The 22,677-nt window shown below is 34.9% G+C and overlaps 2 protein-coding genes across 6 annotated transcripts in view; one reads left to right on the forward strand and one right to left on the reverse strand.

Annotated features, from left to right (window-relative positions):
- The first annotated feature begins 562 nt into the window (after positions 1-562).
- On the forward strand, positions 563-4,649 carry loj (p24 family member logjam). The gene is made up of 3 exons (XM_085958106.1): positions 563-794; positions 884-1,147; positions 4,004-4,649. Exons 1-3 carry the CDS (start codon positions 579-581, stop codon positions 4,229-4,231), a joined length of 708 nt encoding a protein of 235 aa, XP_085814232.1. The 5' UTR covers positions 563-578; the 3' UTR covers positions 4,232-4,649.
- A 222-nt stretch (positions 4,650-4,871) lies between these two features.
- The window catches only part of LOC147064810 (uncharacterized), a 132,405-nt gene continuing 114,599 nt past the window's right edge, over positions 4,872-22,677 (reverse strand). For 4 of the 5 annotated variants that reach the window (XM_085958058.1, XM_085958060.1, XM_085958061.1 and 1 more), the window contains 13 exons: positions 21,951-22,108; positions 20,044-20,194; positions 19,352-19,937; positions 18,508-18,755; positions 16,670-16,817; positions 15,390-15,576; positions 14,458-14,647; positions 14,006-14,188; positions 13,105-13,478; positions 12,324-12,619; positions 7,107-7,263; positions 6,621-6,825; positions 4,872-5,189 (listed from right to left, as the gene is read on the reverse strand). In XM_085958058.1, coding sequence (XP_085814184.1) covers positions 5,017-5,189; positions 6,621-6,825; positions 7,107-7,263; positions 12,324-12,619; positions 13,105-13,478; positions 14,006-14,188; positions 14,458-14,647; positions 15,390-15,576; positions 16,670-16,817; positions 18,508-18,755; positions 19,352-19,937; positions 20,044-20,194; positions 21,951-22,108 — 3,056 coding nt within the window. In that variant the 3' untranslated portion in view covers positions 4,872-5,016. The remainder of the gene's footprint in view (positions 5,190-6,620; positions 6,826-7,106; positions 7,264-12,323; positions 12,620-13,104; positions 13,479-14,005; positions 14,189-14,457; positions 14,648-15,389; positions 15,577-16,669; positions 16,818-18,507; positions 18,756-19,351; positions 19,938-20,043; positions 20,195-21,950; positions 22,109-22,677) is intronic. The other variant, XM_085958059.1, reaches the window with a different exon arrangement.

Consider the following 22,677-nt stretch of genomic DNA (forward strand, 5'->3'; position numbering starts at 1 on the left):
GTTGTTATCAAAGAGATTGAAGACCGTCCAATCTTTTTTATTGTTATGCGGTATACCTAGGTACTATGATAAAATCATTAGTGGCTTATGGGCTCAATGCGGCTCAGTGAAATTGTTTGCTAGCATTGTAGTAAAGAATTCCAATAAACACGCGTAGCTGCGCGAATTCTACATTCTACCATGCGTACATCATTGTTCGCAATAACTGCAAACTCCAATATGCAATATCCATATTGACATCAATTGTTAAATGAATTTGAGTGTATGGGTTGTTTTATAGACACGTAAATTTATTTTGACAGCAGCTGTCAGTGGTAAATGGTAATACAGAAGGGGGCGAGTTCAAAACAAAAGTAGTATATGGTTAAGATTCCTTAACTCAATAATCTATAGTTAACAGATGGATTTCGGCTACTTACCAATTTTATTGTAAGTTTATGGTAAGTACGAATTGAGTATTACGCCCAAAGACAAAACCATTGTCTATGGGTCGTGCTAAATATGCATGCTTGTCTATTCCATTGTCGCCACACAAAGTGACAAGTGTGAAATCTACGAATCTATGGTATTTGTAAATAATGGCGCGACAGACGTGGCATATGTTTAGCGTTCTATTTACGCTGTCTATACTTTTTTCGATAACAATTGTTGTAGGAAATGTTCCCTCAACTGTATCATGGTATGAAAATTTACCCGCGGTGGCAATGGACTATAAAGTCCACATAGACGCAGGCAAAGAAGATTGCTACTTTCAATTTGTTCAACCTGGCGCGACTTTCTACGTGAGCTTTCAGGTGAATATTAAATTAAAATACCCTCGCGGCACCTCTGAATATGTAATTGATACTTTGTGGATATGTATTAATCATGTTTGATAATACAGGTTGTCAGAGGAGGAGATGGAAACGCTGGTTTCGCGGTTCGACACCCGAGTGGACAGATCGTCCATCCTTACGAATGGAGGCCCAGTGCTGATTACACTGACCAGTCGTCGACCGGCGGATACTATTCCGTCTGTATTGATAATCAGTTCTCGAGATTCGCTGGAAAGCTAGTGAACTTGTATTTGACTGTTATTCGATATGATCAATGGGATAAACTCTCCAAAGAAGTTGAAGATATGAATCTCAATATGGAAAACTTCACAGTGAGTTTATGAAAACATATCATTAATTTGAACAACCAAATCATAAATACTGATAATTTTAATACACATCATATACTAGATGTAGATCAGACCACAATAATTATTACCTACTTTCTCTCTAATGTCACTTCTTGTGCTGTAGGTAGTATGTAAAAAATAAGTCACAAAATAATAATTATTATGATAGCTTTGCTTGTAAGTAAAACAAAGCTTTCATGTATTATTTGAAATCACTTCTGTTTAGTGGGGTGCAAAATCGTGCTTATGCAATGTATAAAACATGAACTGCTCTTAGTCAAGATTTTTTCAAAATCGTAAATATGAAAGGGTGAGGTAAGAAACAGAGACGCCCTTGTGCCAAATCCTAATAGCGCCTGTGCACATACGTGCATGGATTTACTTACACCAATAGTGTGTATTTTAAACTATCGCGTTAACTGTTTACATGTAAAAGTGCTGACTGTCTCACCAATCTCATTCTTCAAGAGTAAGTGAGATAGATAGTGTTATGCCCCCATTTACACAATTATATCTACATATAATATACTTAATCACTTTTGGTAATTGTGCTGCAGATGTCGTCATGAGCTTTTATATTTTTTTTTACGAAAACAGTTTTCATACATTTTGATGCATCATTATCACAAACTAAGATTATATTAGGTTGGGGTAGGTTAGATTAGGTTAGGTTTGGTGTGGTCTAAACGATTTCCTTTAGTAGGCATGTGGTATTTTATGTAGTGTGTTACCATAATTGCGTTAAAAAAATATTATTTTCCCGTGAACAGTATAGGTAACTTGCACATGCAAATTTTTAAAATATTAAAAGTTTTATGCAATTTTAAATGGTCAAACCTTTAACTTGTAAATGCACACACATCATATTTTGTTTTAATATTTTAACATTGTCAAACCACATGTCAGCAAGCATTGCATTTAGTTGTTTCTTTATCAATAAAAGCAATTTATACATTGTCAAGTGGTCAAACCTTTCGCTTGTACCTGAATATATATCTGGGGACTAGTGCTTGAAGTTCCTACGTCAGATTTTGAATTAAGTATTTTAAAATAATGTTCCTTCTTTCAATGCTATAAATTCCTCTCAGTCAATGTAAAATGAATGAAATAAGAGCACATTTAAAGTATATATATGTAAAAATAATGTGTAGACATCATGGCCCCCACAAGGGGGGGCTAACAGAGCTCTAGCCTAGGAGCCCGGGCTCAGGAGTCCCGGCGTGGTGGCTAGATGACATATGTGAGATAAATACACATCATGAAAAAAGTCATGTCGACAAAAGGTTGTGCGGTGCAATTATTGACTGCTTTGTGTTGATACTCGACATCTCCATCATCAAATCTACAAAAAAAAATGCTAAAAAAGCACTGAAGGTCCTTACTTTTACCTCTAACACAATTTTGAAAACGCTTCTGTTGAGTGTCTCAGATGCCATTAAACTTAGTGATACGTAGGAGGGCCCGCTTTGGCCATGGTTGGCGTATTTTCGACCATGAAATTCCTGGTGACATAATACCGATTCAAATTTTGAGATTTCCTCATTTTCCAGTATTTTCCAAAAAAAAAACTATGATATTCACTTTGAGCTTATTAATTTATATTTTTTATAACCAGGTTTTCATGTGTATTGTAAAAGTTATAATATTACCTGTTGATGGGAAATAAACAATCATCTGTACTGAACATTTGATAAAGGCTTCTAGCATTAGGCTCCAGATATCATCATCAGCCGGGGTCGATTCACTGCTGGATGAAGACCTCCCCATAGCTATCTCCACTCTTCTCGGTCTCTAGTTCTTTGCTGCCACGTACATCCACTAAACTTTATGAGCTCATCTTCATCTATCCAACTCTTTAAACGACTTAAAAATATGATCTATTTTTTTTCGTATGAACAAGTTTTAAATTTGTCTAAGAAACTATGGTCACCATAATAATGAATATTATCGAAGTTGGCACAAAAGACCAACAACTGTAGATTGACTTGTGGCACCTTTGAGATTGAATAGCTCGCATTATATCAGCAAGTGATATTTGTCGCTCTCCATTGTTAGGCGAGTTGATGTCATTAATTTTCAATTTTGTTATTAATTTATTGAATGAGCGAAATGTGGGGATAATAAAATAATGTCATATCGCATGCATTAAAGTCTGTCAATTCACCTGATACGAATTTTATTTTATCGTAATAGCCAGATAAATACATGTGAAAATGAGGTCTTAAATGCATTGCAATAGGGGTCAGACATTTATAAACTGCGTTAATTTGTATATGCCATTGTGGCTTTTATCTGCCCAACACTTCAGCAGTCATTGAGTAGGTCCTCATAAAATGCTGGCATAAAAAGAGAGTGAGCGCTGGCGAGGAATAGGAAGTTGAGATGAACACATCTACTACACTCTCGTGCTTGGCCTCCCTCGGGTGGTCTCGGCGAGAGTGTGGATCCGTAGAGATGACAATAAAAAAAAGACAACAGCGTGGCGTGAGTGGTGCAATTATTTGTATATTCTTTGCTATTATAGCCGGGGTCACGTTTTTTTCTTATTTAATTTTAACGCACATTGTTTTATGCAATTTAAACCAATACTTGTTACTTTTTGACTGATATAACAGACTCCAAGTCTCAATACCTTTTATTTCAATATGACGGAGTTACATAGAATGCGAAAAGTTTATATTGATGTATGGCAGATTAGTGTACTAAAATCTCCTCACCTTGAAAGCATTTAACGTTTCTTATTTGTGTGTTGTAGGTCATTTAGATGCATTAATAATGAAAAAAGTTTTGGAGAGTAATAGTAGGAAAATTATAATTTGTACTGTTTTATTTTTTCAGACTACAATAAAACATGTGGAGCGAAACATAAACGAGATGTTGCAGTACCAATATCATTCCAGGGGAAGAGAGGCAAGAGACTTTAATGTATTGACAGATAACAACACTTACGTGATGCGGTGGTCCATCACGCAGATCATCGCCATTGCGGCGACAACGGCACTCCAAGTTTATTTCGTTAGAAAGTTATTCGAAGTGAAATCGGGGAACACAAGGTCGCGCATATAATTTTTAAGAGTTTGTTAATCATCCCATCATTGGCCCGGGAATAAGCGTGCTTCGTCTCAAATGTTTTACGTATTAGGAAGGCTCTCTTTCGGATTTTACATGGAACGCCTGTGTTGTGATATTAATTTTATTATTAAAAATGTCACAAAACTGTGAGTACTTACTTACATAATATGTTAACTAAATAAACGAATGACAGCTTTTATTCCTTGCATCTCCGTGTTAAAAAGACTGCATTTTATTTCATGAATCGTACATAATACAATGCATCCATAATATCACTGACTTGCCATACATTCCCATTAACCACATGAATTGTCAACGATTGAATAAAAATAACCCAATCTTTTTAATATTTATTTTTTTATGAAACATTTTACTGATCTATAAAATTGTTAATAAATATTTTACAATAATATATTTTGTATTATTTATTTATAAAACGGAATGACAATATATTTTAAAGGACATTAAATATAACAATAAATAAAATTAAAACAGTCTTAAGCGCACATAAAAAAAAACCTCTACATAACATTGTAATGTGTACAGTGTGTGTACATACTATATTTTCTTACAAATAAATGTCTTATTATGCATAAACAGATTATTTACATTAAATATTTTATACAAACCCACAGGTATAACTATAAAAATTACAATACAATATTCAGAATGCTTTTTAACATAGTAGGTTACTATATTCATAATATTATATTATACAGATTTAATACTTTTTAATAATATTACTATGACATGAATTCAATAACTCTTTTGACTAAGGATTACAACATCTTGTTTTTCTTCTGTTGTCCGAGATAACTGCCCGACAATGCCAATAATTTATATCTCTGTCGGAGATTTTTGGCTCTCACGTGCGGGGACACTATTTCAGTGGTGTAATTCCCGGGGAACCAACCCTTCTCGCCGTCTCTAATGCGTTCTCCATGATACCATCCTGCAACAGGAACACATCACTCTTTTTAGTACAAACATAATATATATTAGGCCCGGCCCCTTGAGGCAGAAGAAAAGAAATCAGCGTTCATACATGTGGTTGCGGAAACCAGCCACACTTTCTGCAGTTTCACTTCTCTTTTATAAACGATGACAACCATAGTTGCCACCATTGGCGAAGGGTGGAGAGAGAGGCTAACAAATAGTGCACACTAAACTTTGTCAGTCATACGTATTAGTTTTCATTGAACTAAGACTACAATTTGCAGATAGTGTTTGTTAGTTTTTAAAATTCAATTAAACCGAGCCAAATCCAAGCCATAATATATAATCAAAAAATATTCATTTATATAATATAAAATATCTAAAAATTATGCCATTAAATCATACATAATATCGGATATTTTATAGATAGAAGAATATTTTTATCTATTATGGTTTGGTTAGGCAGGGCTTAATGAATTTCAAGAAACTAGTCAATACCATCTGTAATAATAGGTATGTATTCCTAATTCAACGAAAACAAATAACTATGACTGAAAAGTGTGCACTATTTTTGTCGGATCGCCCATAGCATACCAAAACTATTATGGTTTGGTTTAGGCAGGATTTAATTGATTTTTAAAAACTGACCAATGCCATCTGCAAATAGTAGTCTTAGTTCAATGAAAACAAATACATATGACTGACAAAGTTTAGTGTGCACTATTTATATTGAATCTTAACAGCTTACCACCACACATGGTTGCCACAGACCAGTCGACAGTGCGTAAGACGCAATTAGTTATAACTGTCAATTCTGCTGATACAAATACACATTGATTAACAAAAAAATATAAATAATATAACTCACTCCATATCAAGTATTTACCCATATTATTTTGTTTTCATTTAATGCTGACAACGCGACTGGCGCGTTTGCATTAGTTGGCCATTAGATATAATTAACATGATATTTAAATGTTGTAATTAAATATTCATTAACAGGTCAGCAGTGATTATGTTAAAATTTTTGTTTTGTTTCAAAGCTCAACAATTATTATAATTAATAATTATTTTTATTTCTCGTGAAGCAAGTACGCTGCCCATGGAGTGATGTGACATAATATTGGTGATGCAATTTCTGGTATTTTAATTGTTGAGGTGGTCATACATTGCGCTAAAAACTCATTTATGTTTCCTGACGCACACGTTGGTCGTTTGTTATAGATTTAGAATTAGTTGTCTTATTAAGAATGTCGTTTTATTCCAATATTCTGGATGGTTTCATAGATTGCTTATTATACACACAATGTCACAGAAACCTTTTAGAATGACTGGTTGGGAGGCATTCACTCATGCCTTATTTCTTATGAACATTGGAATTATCGAAAACATTAATCGATAAGTATTATATAAAACACATCTCTAATAAGAATAACATAATTTTTACCATCTGCCATTTTTTTATTGACGTTAATAATGTCACCCTGCTGCAGATTCAACTCGTCTGGTTGTGTAGAATTGTACGGATATTTTGTGTACACTTGCGGGCAATCCCAGCCCTCGTACACTGTTTCATCCGGATTATCGGATGGAGGGGGTAAACACGCATCGATCCATCTCTGTCTGTCGGTCTCACTAGCACAAGACAGAAGCTGGAAATGAGATAATAAACATAAAAATATTATAATATAAATGAATGTACCTAGGTAGATTATTTACACAACTACAACCGTGAAAGTGTAAAATATGAACACTTTTTATTTGCTTGAAATTGATTTTGATGAGTAATTGACATTATTAATGATAGATGACCTACACAAAATTTCATAAAAAAAATATATATGTAGCTGTTTTGATTATGACTATATGCCATTTGTATGCATAATGAGAAGAAAAGTATATAAATGTAATAAGTATAACACAGTATAATTACCATTTCGACCGTCTTGCATTCACAGTTTTCTAACATGGTAAGAAGTATTATGTGTTTTCCTGACGACTCCTTGAGCGGTGATTGCGCCATCATGTCGCTCGGTGTCATTTCGAGTAACGACCGCTTGCAATAATCAACTACCACATACAAATCCTCTCTGGAAGAATAAAAACAAACAGAATGAGTTACACTGGTGAATTTTTCTTTTTATCTATTCTTGTTTAATGTAGCAACTATGTAAAGGATTATCAAATTAGTACTACGGATTTTTAAAACATCGCCATTTTTTTCTATTTTCCACCAAAATTGACATTTGTGTTATTACAGACAGTATTTTTTGACAAACCATCACGGAAAGATAAAGCTACACAGTTGTACAATTTATATACGCATATACATTATTAAAATTTATTACAACAATAATGAATCTATTCGAGCTACGTTTATGGCATCACATACAATTTATGGTCAAAATAATTGACCTGAGTACACACAACAGCTACAGCAACATTACTGATTTTTTTTGGCATGAATTAGATTACTTTGATTTGGACGGTATGGGTTTCAACAAGACAGTGCAACATGCCATACAGCTTGTGGCACAATAAACTTATGGAGGTGTAAATAAAAAATATAGGTACTGTTCGGTTATCAGGAATACAGCGGAAAACACATTTTGAAAATAGCCGATAAACTGGATTATTTGTTAGTTTGGTGAGATCCCCGGGGTTCCAGCGGCTAGCTCAGGAGTCCATCGAACCCCGGATTCACAAAAAAAAAGAAATTTCAACGGTCGGAGTATAAATAAAACTCGGTCCTTCGTGCTCGTAACGTGATATTGTTTATATTTTACATTTTTAGTTTTACAAATTATATTTGGGATTTTTACAGTGGTAGTCGTCAGGTCCGTACCTATCGGAAAGGGGACGCTTACTGCCTTTTCTTTTCTTTTTTCAAATCTCGCGTACCTACGCCGTCCAACAAAAAGGACTCTCGTGATTGGCCAAATTTTATCGCCTGATTTTGATTTGACGAATCACGAGGACCACCTCGGCGCAGGCGCGCAGGGATTTTTACGTTGCCGGCAAGCGCGGCAAAATTTATTATATTTAAATCCTTATATTTAGTCTTAAAATTATCGCTTTCATCCATCATCATTTATACTTTTTAAATTAAAAAAATTACTTACGTGGTTGAGCAAGGAATCAGATTAGATGTTTTATGAAGCCGTTTCTAGAGGTCAGGGTTACGTTTCGACTTAAGCTACTAAATGATTATTTTACACCGGGAGAAGCCCGCCTGTAACAGGGGTGTATCAATTCGCCCCATCTGGATTAAAGTCGAAAGGTACGCCCTGATCTCATCGGCCACCCATCCAATTCCTTGTTCATCCGTTAAGTACATGGCATGATAAACAGTTTATAAAAGAATTCAACTACAATCTAACTATTCTAACATAAAACTCTATACTTTAGCTCTATTTTTATTATTTTCTATATTTATTTTGGATTATTATTTTCAGCTCAAAGCAATGCTTTCGCGATACCTTTGAATAGGTCAGAGTTTGATTTAATTTCAGTGTAGTACATTTATTTTGTGTTACTTTGTTTTAATTAGGTTTTCTTGTTATTTTATTTGTTTTTATTAGTCAGCGGAGGGGTCGCGGAGCTGCAGTCTTTGACTCTCACGCTTTCCAATCTTTCTTTTGTATTCCTAGGGGCTATATTCGTAGACGTTTGGCCCTCGTTCGGAATTATTATTTCGTGTTATGTTTTCCTTCTTCTGGTGCAATAGGAGCGTACCTCGTTTGGCGTCGTCTGCCTTTGCAACCAGGGCGTGGTAGTGGCGTTACTATTGAGCCAGGCTCGTTCCGAGCAGCGGATATCTTTCTGTGGAAAGTTTTCCACTGATCTGCTGGTCTCTGGAGTATCACCTCATAGATGGACAGATACTGTGTCTCCATCTGTTCCTATTACTGCGGGCAAGGCATCGTATAGCGGTACAACGGCCAGGCTCGTTGACGGCGGCACGGCTTTCCCACAGGTACTAGGATGGATTTTCACAATAAGTATCCTTTTCCCTTTCTTTTTTTATAGATGGTTACACTTCGGAGGTACCTCTTGTTGTTTCACGATATCTTTCAGGCGTCACGTCCCTAGTCTCTCCATGAACCTGCGCGAGAAAGGAGAGTGCGCACTCTCCACTCCATCAAGCTTTGGTATCATGAATTTTCGGCTACGCTGCCTTTGGATGCGCTTACTTCGAGAGGTGGCTCCCTTTGTGCTTCCAAATTGTCTTCATCTGTATTTATTCTTTCTCTTTCTTTAGTAATTTATTCGTTCATTAGACTTCCTGTACTTTAAATTTATTCGAGTTTACTTTATTAATTACTCCTACCCCATACATTAAATAGCTACTAATTTTATATAAAATCTTCCCATTGTACTTATGGTACTTACTATCACTTTTAATATTTTACCCTAATACCCATAATTATTTTGCAACATTGTATTGACTGTATAAATCACATTGATATTAAAAATTGAAATATTCCACCCTCTCATTATATTTATTTCTGAATCAGTACACTTAAAACTGTGTAATTAACTTTATTTTTAGTGAAACCCATTTTATAAAAAAAAAAAAAAAATCGTTGTTTCGTTTTACGCGCCCGACATCCTATTCCAAGGCGCGCCGCGCCGATTTGCGGTGCCTCTCACGTTTTGTTATTATTATTGAAACCCCGTTGAGAAATTTACGGCTTATTGACTCATCTTTTTTTTTTTTTTTATCACAGGCATACAATCTCTACTTTCATCCTCTTATACCTAATTTTAACTTATTAAAATTTAACATAACAACTTTCGTCGAGTGATGCCTTATTATTCCCGTTCCGTTTTCGCTGTGTTAAATTTACGATTGGTAATTTGTAAAGAAATAATAGTGACGGTCGTATACTATTTTCTTCGTTTCTCTTTGGATTCAAATTATTAACACGGCGTAACTTTGAAACAGGTTTCGCGCTACTGTAGAATATCCTCTTTCCCGTTTATAAAATTGTTTGCGATTTTCAATGTTAATGTTTTCGAATTCATTCATATTTACTTTATTTGAACGGAAAGAATTGGCGTCACTTTGCGAAGCGTTATTTTTAGAACTAGAATGTACATTTTTCTTACTAACGAACTTAAGATTATAGGGCTCAGAAAGTGGGTCCTTAATTAACTTTTTATCCGTAATTAGAAGAATTTCCGGATATTTACGATTATTATCTTCACTTTTAACTACACTGTTTACACTGAAACTTCCAACAGCAACTCGGCGTTCACCCTTGACTAGAGGGTTGGCGACTGGTCCTGCTTCATCTCCTCGTGGTCGAGCCTGCGCCCGTACAGCTTCTTCGATTCATCTCAGCTTACGCGCCTTCTCAGCCCTCTTGTGAGGCTCCCTAGCCTCGCGTTTCCTTTTTCTCTCCTCACCGAACATCCCGTGGTCGACTAGGGTACACGACATGTTAGTGATACCCTAGGAAAATCGGCATTTTGCTCGCCGTTTTTCGTCGTGAGTGGGCCGTGGCCTCTACGAGCCCTCCTCGCTGGATACCGTCGATGATGCGTCTGGTCTCCATAGGTGGGATTTGTGCAGCCATTCGTCGTACTGGAGACGCGCCGGTGCTACGGTCTCCAGCACGACGCTAGGCGCGGTCAGCTCCGTATGTGGACTGTCTTCGAACACCAGAGGGCTCTCCCGGTTTGATGTTGGAGACAGCACTTCTTCTTCGATAAGGGTTACGTCGGAGTCCACTTCTTAGTTAACCATTTCTTGGTTGTTCCGGCTCCTGGATCATAAACTTTTATTTAGCGTTCGCGGGCGTAAATTTTTTTTTTTTTGCGGGTTCGGAAGAATCCATGCGATTCTTCGAGCTTCACGTTGCCAAGGGCGCCATTGAGATCCCCGGGGTTCCAGCGGCTAGCTCAGGAGTCCATCGAACCCCGGATTCACAAAAAAAAAGAAATTTCAACGGTCGGAGTATAAATAAAACTCGGTCCTTCGTGCTCGTAACGTGATATTGTTTATATTTTACATTTTTAGTTTTACAAATTATATTTGGGATTTTTACAGTGGTAGTCGTCAGGTCCGTACCTATCGGAAAGGGGACGCTTACTGCCTTTTCTTTTCTTTTTTCAAATCTCGCGTACCTACGCCGTCCAACAAAAAGGACTCTCGTGATTGGCCAAATTTTATCGCCTGATTTTGATTTGACGAATCACGAGGACCACCTCGGCGCAGGCGCGCAGGGATTTTTACGTTGCCGGCAAGCGCGGCAAAATTTATTATATTTAAATCCTTATATTTAGTCTTAAAATTATCGCTTTCATCCATCATCATTTATACTTTTTAAATTAAAAAAATTACTTACGTGGTTGAGCAAGGAATCAGATTAGATGTTTTATGAAGCCGTTTCTAGAGGTCAGGGTTACGTTTCGACTTAAGCTACTAAATGATTATTTTACACCGGGAGAAGCCCGCCTGTAACAGGGGTGTATCATTGGGTTAGTTTAGGTTAGGTTAACCTAACAAATAATCCAGTTTATCGGCTATTTTCAAAATGTGTTTTCCGCTGTATTCCTGATAACCGAACAGTACCTTAAAATATATATCTCTTATTTGATAACCCTATATTACAACATAAAGAAAACAAAGAAATAGTTCAAAAATCTTGGATTTAAAATGTCAGACATTTAAGAGTTTCTACCACATTTACAAGTAGTGGAATCAAATAAAATAATTGCACCCATTATTATTCATTTCTCAGCAAATTGACTATTACTGACTCCCTATAGTAGGTAATAATAAGGTCATTGATTTTTCTAAACCTCACCTATGTTCATAAAACCATATTATTCATGGAGTGTTTACCATAAATTAGAGAATAGGTACATGGGTTAACTAGGTAATTAATTAGATAAGAAACATTTTAATTCAAAGAGTAATAATCAGTTAATCATGCTTTATGTCTTTATATAAGTAAGTATTTAAAGGATATTGATCATGATTGACAGATGCAAAATGTTGTTTATGTATATAATATTTATCAGAATATACTGATGATTCTAATCACACAAACTGGTGAAAAAAATAGTCTCACTGGTAAGCGCAAAAACTACACATAGCATGTACCAATTGCAGAATCAATAACAATATTACAAAGCTTACCCTTTTCTCTTTGTAATAATGAGAAGGTCTGTGAATAAGAATAATTGCAGCGATATCTTGCTGAACTTTTTGCCGAAGGTGAGTTTAGATTGGTCGTCCCCTCTCCAAACAAGGTGTGTCAGTTCACCCGACCTCACCAGCCATCGTTGAAGTTCAGATGCCGACGGGTTCTTACTTTCACTGGAAATGATGGGTATCTCTTTGATATTGAATGGGAATTCAATCTGATTCGATACGTTTATTAGTTCTTCCATACGTTCAGCTTTGCGAGCAGCTTCATTGCATTGAGAAGCAACCTGAAAATAACAGATATATTATTCTACTGAAGAGTTGATATGATTTTTCAATTCTTGTTATTTCATCTCCTTCGTGGTGATTTCACGTATCTGACATTCATAAGCTAAATTTTATTATACCTGACTTAGCCGCATATCTTCACACCAGTGGCGAAGGGTGGAGGTAGGCTGTGGAGATCTGACATAAATAGTACACACTAAACCTTGTCAGTCATACTTATTTGTTTTTATTAAACTAAGAATACAAATTGCATTTCAGTTAAACCCTGCCTTAGCCAATCTGCAATTTGTATTTTTAGTTCAATGAAAATAAATAAGTACCTATGTCTGACAAAGTTTAGTGTGCACTATTTATCTCACATCTCCACCTTTCACCACTGCTTCAATACTTAAACAGTCATTTTATAATACACATTCCAACAATAATTGCATAATAATATGGTCATTGTTTAGCCTACTTAGAATAAGCATCCAAAATTACTTACATTATTCAAAGTAGTAAAAGCATTCAAACATGCTTGATATTCGTCATCCGAAGCATCAAGTTTTTTAAGTACAGCCTCCAAGAGGAGCGGTAATCTCGTAGCCCTTTGCATCGGTAACATCAGAAATGAATGAAGAGACAAGCTTTGGCACGCTGGCTCTGATTGCATTTGGCTAAGAAGACTTTCAAAGTTAGGGTCCAGTTTTAATTTTTGCATGGTTTTAATCATCTGATTTTGGTGTTCACAATACGTTATGTAAACATCGAAATATTTCTCGGCGTGGCTTTTTATAATGGAGCACAGGCCACGGAGAAGGATGTCATTTTGCCAACATGCCTCCAAGTCGACTAAGAGATGTTCTGAACATTTTTTGACTGAAAAAGAACGACAAGTAACAATGAAAAATACATACATACTTTGATTCACTGACAGAAAAAAGAAATAATATTGTTTAAAAATCGATATTTATAATATGAGCCTAGTTTCTGTATAATTTATTCAATAATTTATTACACGACGTTAATGAAACAGACATTATTAGTCGATTGGTGTTTTTGGCAATGTTCTGTTGACTTATCTTCTCAATTACAGAACAACACAATATATTATAATGCGTGTTTTGTTTATGTGACAAACCTTAATGTGTATTAAGACACAGTCATAAATGTTGAAAAAAACATATTCTTTAACATTTTTTGTTTAAGTTTATACAATATTTCTCCACTCTTGAGAATCACATCCAGAAGGTAACATATTATATTCCATTATTTTCGTGCTCCTTGAGTATTTCACATCAATATTTAAATATTTATAATTTACTGATGGCTAATGTACGCTAATTTTACGCAAGACATTCTGACTAGAGAATATTTAAAAAATCTTCATCTGTACATCACTTTACCTGGTAAAATATGCCCGAAGAGATTATGGTTGTCAGTCTTATTGATATTTTTTTCATCTAGGAACGCAGGATGGCTGATGAAGTGAGTTTCTAGTACGGTCAAGGAATTGAGATACGACGCCTCACTAGTAATTATTTCGAATTTGGCCTCTTGCAATCTCTTCTGCGTGGGGGTGAGAGAAACTGAAAAGATTTATTTAAGAAATTAAGTAGGTATATTATTATATATATAATATGTATTACTTTTTACAATTCTGCACCTATTGATATAGGAAAACCACAACTTTTACAAAGAAAAAAAATTAAATCATCATATTTAATGCAGATGCGATCTTAAGCGAAATTAACTTTTTGTTATTGTTGAATAAATTATTGATAGTGGATGAAAACATAATTTCGTTTTTGACTCAATAATTCAAATAACCATAACGAAAGAATTATTAAAGACTTACATAATATATAGGAATCTATGACTTCAGGTATTTCACACCATAGTTTTCTGGACGGGCCTAGTAGAGGATTGACTAACGTCATCGCAGAAGGTCTTCGGATAGGTTTGCTGGTTTCGGAGCCTTCTCTGAAATTTGCAATTTCCTCATAACCATCGGAGTCTGAACTATTACCAAGGGCACGGCATACAGACTGAAAAGAAAGAATAATGAGTTCATTAGCAATGTGACCTTTGTGCATGGTTCCCACAAGGCCCGCCGTGGTGGGTTGACCAGATAAGTGAGATAAACTCACACCACAAATTCGCTTTAATAGTGAAAAAATTCAATTTGATGTGATATGATGACTGATATAATTATATGGCGAGGGGTCGCATGTTCTTGGCTACCACAAAAATGGGTTGCGATCATTGCTTTATAATATGATAACAAGTGCTGACAACTCAATAATTCAAGTTAATCACTGTAAATACACAGAATGCTCTTAATTTTACATTGCGGAACATACACTAACTGGCCACCGTATAGTTATAGCAATGATGTGAAATGGCCAACACATGAGCTAAACATGTACACATGACCTGTGGAAACCACTAGTGGTTACGCTCAGTCACTGAAAGCTGAAATCTGACTAGCACCTGCAATGTATGAGTGGTTACGTGTCTGTTTATAAAGTTGTGGGTCTGGCAAATTCACGTGCTGTTTTTCAATACGTGTTACGACCCAGAACATAGACGGTGTGACATAAACACGTTGAGCAAGTGGCTAACATACATTTCTCATAAAATTGTTAATAAACCTCTTTGTAAGGCGGCTAAGATCCACGTTGAATTGGAGAGCTGATGAAAAAAAAATATCCTTAGGAAATTAAGTCAAAAATATTTAATATAACTCTGATATACTATATCTATATAACTCTGAATAATTAGAAATACCTCATGTTTTGCAGCATCATAAAACTGATAGAGGGGTTCATGGTTGAATATTCCTGCAGGTGGTGGAGGTGTGGTAGGGGGAGATGGGGCAGCTGTGGTGGAACAGGTCCCTGCACCACTGAGACTGCTACTCGCGCCACTGCTGGTAGAAATGTTCCCTGCCTGGTACAAACCGATCTCCGCATACCTGACAATGACAATCATCACATTGATTTTTAAGGGCGAAAATACTCTAAGTAGGTCGTAAATGAAGATTTGGAGTAAATAGAATTTGTGAACTTTTGAGAAAAGATATATGTATAATGTGTCATTATGATACCCATCTTTGTTCTTCATATAATTATTAAACATTATATTAAATAGTTTTAGGGCATAAAATAGCATTACGTTAAATCTGTTTGTTCAAAAATTAAGAATAAGCCGTATTTCGATTCATGAGATTTAATTTTATTAACTAATATTTCAACAACATTCACATTATATTTAACATCATTTCCACCAAAAAATATTCGGTAAAATATATTACGTAAACTTTCTATTGGAGAGTAATTAGGAAGAAATTACAGTATTTTGCGATCTTTGATATTCATATCGACTGTGTTTAGGAAAAAGGGGGTAATCCTCGAGTGCTTTTATTAGATATTAACAATGTATACAACCAAATACACGTTCTGTAAAAAGGAATTAAGCCGCAAATGCCGATTTATTATCTAAATTCAGGTTTTAATTGAGCTTTATTAAGTTTTAATTTAAGGAAAAAAGCATTTACCCTCAGTTTTAATGATTTTCTGTAATAACTTCTTTAATTATTAGTATTTTATTTATTATTATTATTTAGATATTCACATTATGCTATGATGATTTTGTATAACTAATCATTACCCAAAGGTTTATTCTGTTAAAAGTGAGTACATGCAGTGTAGTAGTGGACAGACTCCAATACAGTCTCATAGCAGTTTTATATGTTGCCTTTTCAATGTGTTTGGATCCAAAGAAAATATCCAATGAGTTGAGCGAATGGATAACAACTATTTATTACATGTCAAAAAGTCCGTGAAAAAATGATAAATTGTGATGCCGACTGTGAATGCTAAAAACATGACCTCTAGTGCTTGCTGGTTTTAAAGATAGATACATAATTCTAAAACAACTGCAGTCCAATACGTTATTAGTATTTTACTTAGTAGAGGTATAAAGATTATTCAAAATTCTCTCCTGCATAAATGTGACTTTTAGATCTAAGGTGCTGAAATAATCTGACAATGATCATTATTGCTTACCATGAGCTACTTGATGTACGATCCGTACCGTTGCCATTGGTTTCAGGTCTATACGGCTCCGTCGGTTTAAACAATCCACATTCAGCATACCAGGATGTAGTTTTGCCTCCATTTTTGTCTCTTTTGCTGGGGTACATTCTTTTGATATCTGAAAGAATTAGTTATGTAAATATGAAATACTACACAATATGTTCACATTACAAATGAAATATCAATACTGCTAAATTCTATTGTTATCACATATTTTATCAACTTTGAATTAATAGATAATTCCGTTTACCAATATCCCTAATAAAAGAAAATGTTAGCCAATATAAAATGTTTTGTCATGTTTATAGGCATAACAAGTGAACTTTGAAGTAAGTAAAATAAGACAATATTCGTCGCCGTAGATGTCAAGGGAGCCAGTCCACAAAATCATAATGCTGAGAAATATGCTTGCAAAGATTTTGTGTGACAAAAAAAAGTAACATTTTTTTATTGATTTTTTTTGTTTTTAAAGATATAAGGTGAAACTTTGAACATAGAATATACTTTATGGTGTTATCTTTATATTATTTTGTACAAATAACTAAAAAAAATAGTATGTTAGAAGTTATGTGTGTTATATCTCTTGACCACTGAATATTGAAATGTACAGTTGGCACACGTGTGTGGTAGTCAAAAGAGTTTTGTGGCTTAAATCCATTGACCACTGCATCTTTGATGATTTTAAAATGCTTTTGTGTACTTTACTCATTTTCGCCAAATTTGTGGCTTGGCTCCCTTGACATCTACGGCGACGAATTATCATGGTAGGTAATTGGACGTAATCTTTATCACTCGATCTCATATTGATTTCCATTGCGTGGAAGTATCTTTTTTAATGAAAATCGGTTGTTGGCCATTCGCTCAATCTAGACAAACAATCATAATGTGAATGGAAAAAAATATGAGAATTTGATCCAGACATGGGGTTCTAACCCGAGACCATTCACCATTTTTATCAATGACAAGCCGTTGTACAAAATAAGTGTCATTTAGTGTAAACTATTTTCTGTATATAAATCAAATGTTATAATCATAAAATTAATAGTATCGATTGCAGGGGCTTTATAGAATTTAAATTATAATTGATTTCAGTTTTATACTACTCCATTTTAGCGAGACGGGTCTCGCCTTTCGGCATCTTCATGCACTGTGTTTATTCACCTGTGGTAATTATGCATTGTGCATGGATCAGCGGCGATTTTTTTTGAAGTAGATGACACTTGATTCACCAAAAGATTTAAAAGCAGGCCTTGTAACATTTCGAAGTAGTCATACAACTAATAAATTATACCAAACTCTTAAATATCTGCCTAGGGATTTCTCATGAATTGAGTATGAAAATATGACCCAAAGCATAACAAAATTCCTACAAACTGGCATCAAAGGGTTTTGTAACATAATCACTCAAACTGATACCTACTTGTATACAAAAAAAATAAACCACTCACATCGTTGTGTTTCACCAACAGGATGTGGTTCTGGGAAATAGATAAGTTGATACTTTTACTAGGTATTGGTAGTTAGAATTTATGGTTCTAATTACTTGGGGCTTATAAACCAAATGATCATATTACAATATCATGAAAATTTATGCTTGATTTGATAAATGTAGTGAAAAATTTGAAATCTCAATAATATTATTGTAGAATTTTAACTTCTGCTGTCTATAAACCCGGGTAAAATACTTAATATGTCTCACATTAATTGAACATGCTTCTAACAATCAGGTTTATGCCTTATCTAAATATTTTATATAATATTACATTCATAATATGCTTGCGCAGAAATAATTGTGAAAATTGTTTTACCAGTTGGTGAATGATCAGCTGGTGGCGGTGGAGGGGGTCCGTTCGGCCGGACTTTAGACAGTCTTGATGAATTTAATTTGTTCATTATCACCGGCGAGGTGTTTTTTTCATTCATCACATCGACATTATCTGGCACTTGTTCGTTATTGGCTGCAGGTTCTGTTTCTAGTATCGGTAGCGCTGATTTTCTGTTATGCTTTCTGGACGGCGGAATTGGCGGGACGTCAATGAATGACTGACTTCGGTTACTGCGAGAAAAAAGCAAGAGCTAGATTAGAATTTTATTACAGCAAAGACGTTAATGAAGTATAAATTTTTTTATTGGTGAAACAACATGTTGATGTAAACCTTTTTAAACAACTTTTAAAAGTATTATTTATATTGTTTTACAATGAAATATTGGTTAGACATTCTTAACACTTAACATATATGATATGAACACACATTGAAAAAACATGTGAATTTGCCAAATGCGGGAGTCAAACTCAACCCACGGATTAAGAGGGTACAATATAATGACACCCATGGTGGCCCCGCAGCTTAAGCGTTAGCCTATAGCGTCGTGGATACCAGGTTTCAATCCTGTGTCTGGCAAGTACACAATCCTATATTGTTTTTCAATTTGTGTATGAGTCAGAGTATGGACCTGATAGGTTGAGCAAGTGGCTGACATTCATTTTTAGTAAAAACAAAAATCTGTTAATACACACCCCCACTCTGTGGAGGCCCATAATATGATCTTATTAGGATCGGACATGGTCGAAAAAAAAATATTATAATGTAGTTACCAGTTAAACATCACATTTTTATATTTACATTAATTAAACAGAATGGAATTATTTACCTTTGGATATTTTCTGGAGCATCCACATATTCGTTGAGATAGAAAACAGACTTCCTCACAGACAGAGGAGCTGGTGAATTCTGACCCTCGGTGGCTGAGGTGCTTCTTCTAAACTTTGATTTAAACGACAGATAAGTCTTCCTTGAGATAGTGCTGACATCCTTTTCACTTTTATTTTTAGCAATGGGAATGGCTTCGTATATTTTTTGAGAGTTCACATTTTCACTAGAACTTTCATTCGATCTAACCTTAACACCGAGATTTGGGTTTGACGTTTCTATGTTATGCTGAGGGTTTACACCAGAAATAGTTGACAAGCTCCTGCCGTAAAGTTGAGAATTACTTCTGGGCGAGATGTCCGGGGCTCCTAATTTGTTTTGGAATTTGGATTCTAGTTCTAGTTTCAACTGTGGATAATTTTCAATTTTTTCAACAAGAGGCAGTCTAGTATTAATGTACGAATTATCGAATCGGTTTCCACTAAGGTCTCTCAATCTGGGGCTTTCTTCTTTTGATGCATTTGGCAAAATCGGAGAATTATTATCTTTTATCGACGTCACGGAGAGACGTTTCTCATTCTCACCATCTGAAAGAAATTGTTGCATTATAATTAGATCAAATCTTCACTGAACGACAGGCCCTAACAGCTGGCTGGACCAACTTGAGAACAGAGTGGTTCCAAATTAATTTACCGATAGATTTCTTCCGTGTACTCTTGGTGAAGTTGCGTTTGAGCTGTTTCATCTTCTTGCCGGCTGCCGAAGCGAACTTGGTGAGGGTGTAAGAGTTGTTGGTGGTCGGGGGTTCAGGCAATTCGGCGTGTGCAATATCCACAACATCACTCTGAAAAGAAATAACTCACAATAAGTTTTCGCGTTGAGAAGACTCAAATTATCACCTTATCAAATTGGGACCTTATCTTTTTTTACACGGTTTTGTTTTGCACGGTAGTATTGGGAACGTATCCCCGTGTATACTCAAATTTAAGAATTGCAGCATTTTATTTATATTTTTTTCTTGCACTTTTTTGACAGCATGGCTATTCTAACATATCACTTAACTCCAAAATCACTTTTAAAAAAAGTGATAAATAATATGATATGTCGTATTTAGGCAGTTAGTAAAATTATCCCAGATTGGATTAAAAAAAGTCCAATTGGAGATTCTAATGGGATGCATTTGGAATCAAGTAAGCCCATGATGGCCGCGCGGTTTAAGCGTTGACCTATTGCATTGTGGGTCCCAAGTTCGAATTCTGGGTCTGGCAAGTACACATATTGTTTTTCACTTTGTGTGTGGACCCAACAGGTTGAGCAAGTGGCTGACACCCATTTCTCGTAAAAACAAAATCTGTCAATACAAACCACCACTCTGTGGAGGCCAATATTATGATCCTATTAGGATCGGACATGGTCGAAAGAAAAGAAGACAATATGTTAGCTGTGTTACTTAACTGCCTGAATATGACATATCATATTTATCACTTTTTTTTTTATTGATTTTTGAGTTAAGGGCGGACATGCTCAGCGTGGGTCAAAATGGAGCTTTTTTCTATTTTCAAAGCATGATCCTGGACATACCTTAAACGTTGTAGATAATCTACTTATATAATTTTGAAGCCTTATTATCCTTTATATTTATTTTAAACATTTGATGACTGCATAAAGTATTTTTATTACATAAAATAGTATTCTTTTAAACCTCTCGCTCTAATGTTTTAGAATATAGTCATATTTCGGTACATAACTGTGCAGTGGTGTTAAGATTTTTTACATTTATTAATTTTTAAACGCATTTATAAAACCATTAGTATAATTTATGACGAGATAATTTTAGTAAAATATTTACGATAAAAAATTATATTGATAATCTCTGTTTGCCAAATTTGACAAGAATTAGGGATTTTATTATTCAAAAAATGGGCAAGATTAACACATTTGAAGATAATTCTAAAGATACTCATTATAAGCTATGTCTTTGACCATTCAAGTGTAATAAACATTTTACGAATAATGATTGCTTTATAATAGTTATTGACCTAAGAATAAGGTAGTGTTTTTTTGAAATACGCCATTTCTTTTGGCATTCCCCAGTGGTTAAGCTACAATATATGGCCGTAGCCATAAATTGACAGACTATAATTGACGTAGGGAGTAAAATGATGTTAATGCGCGTGTTTGAACATGTACCATTTTAAAAAAAAGATTTTTTTTTCGGTTAGGTAGTTTTTTAGTTCTCATCTTATTACATTTAAGATCTCATCTTATTACATATCAATTAAAAGATTTTTGACTAATTTATAGTTTTAATATTTATTTTATATACCTACCTACCTACTTACATATTTAAAAAAATATCAATTTTTGTAAAAAATAAAAAATGTGTCAGTATAGGTACTTAATTTGAAATCCTTTTTCATAAACTCTTCTAATTATTATCAAAAAAATGTCTCAGATTGTATTCGCTAAGCTTCGTATTTTTCCGCTAGGTGCCTCTGGTAGGCGAGTATTCACCTTAGTATGATTTTATTAATTATTTATAAAATATATCTAAAATCTCCACAGGTACCTCATGTCGTTTGCTGTAGAGATCATCTCACCTTATGCATTTGAACAAATGACTGCTCCGATTCAGAGTCGCTGTCGAAGGAGTCGAAGTCATCAAGTGGTGGCGGGGGGCGCGCCTGTGACACCTCGCTCTGGCTCAGCGGATGCGAAAGAGTTTCGTACAGATGCTCTGCATCGCTGCTGTCTATATCTGCCGACAAAAAGAAAAACAATACATCAATAATCATCATACCAAGCGACTGATTGACAGAGGAAACATGCTGGGGGATACTATTTCTACTGCAATAAACACTTTAGGGAGGTAGACACTCGATGTACTGAATGATTTTGAGGTCTCTCACGATGAAAAAATAAAATCACAATAAGTTAGAACTATTTTTTACCTGTACACAATTTTGTGTTATTCTTTCGCTTATCTCTTTTTAATATTTTGGTGAGTATAGTTTATTAATTGTATGACTGGTTTGAACGGTTTCGAGGCCCCCTTTTAAAAATATTTTGACGAATCGGTTTCGTCACACAGATAAATAATAATGTTAAAACTTTCTGACTTACTCTGCACCACAGAATGGCCGAATTTAAAAGAATCATTAAACTATTTTTTTTAATCATTATAAATCCAATGATTAATTGGTGACCGTCGCCGACAACAACAAAGACATGCACATCACAGCCATTTTTTTTATAAATTATTAAATGTAAAATAATATGCTGTATGTTTAGTAATGTAAATAGGTAAGTATAATAACATTTTCAAAA

This window comes from Rhyacophila brunnea, unplaced genomic scaffold (genome assembly GCF_057557595.1).
Source record: "Rhyacophila brunnea isolate RB1 unplaced genomic scaffold, BYU_Rbru_1.0 scaffold_7, whole genome shotgun sequence".
NCBI lineage: Eukaryota > Metazoa > Arthropoda > Insecta > Trichoptera > Rhyacophilidae > Rhyacophila > Rhyacophila brunnea.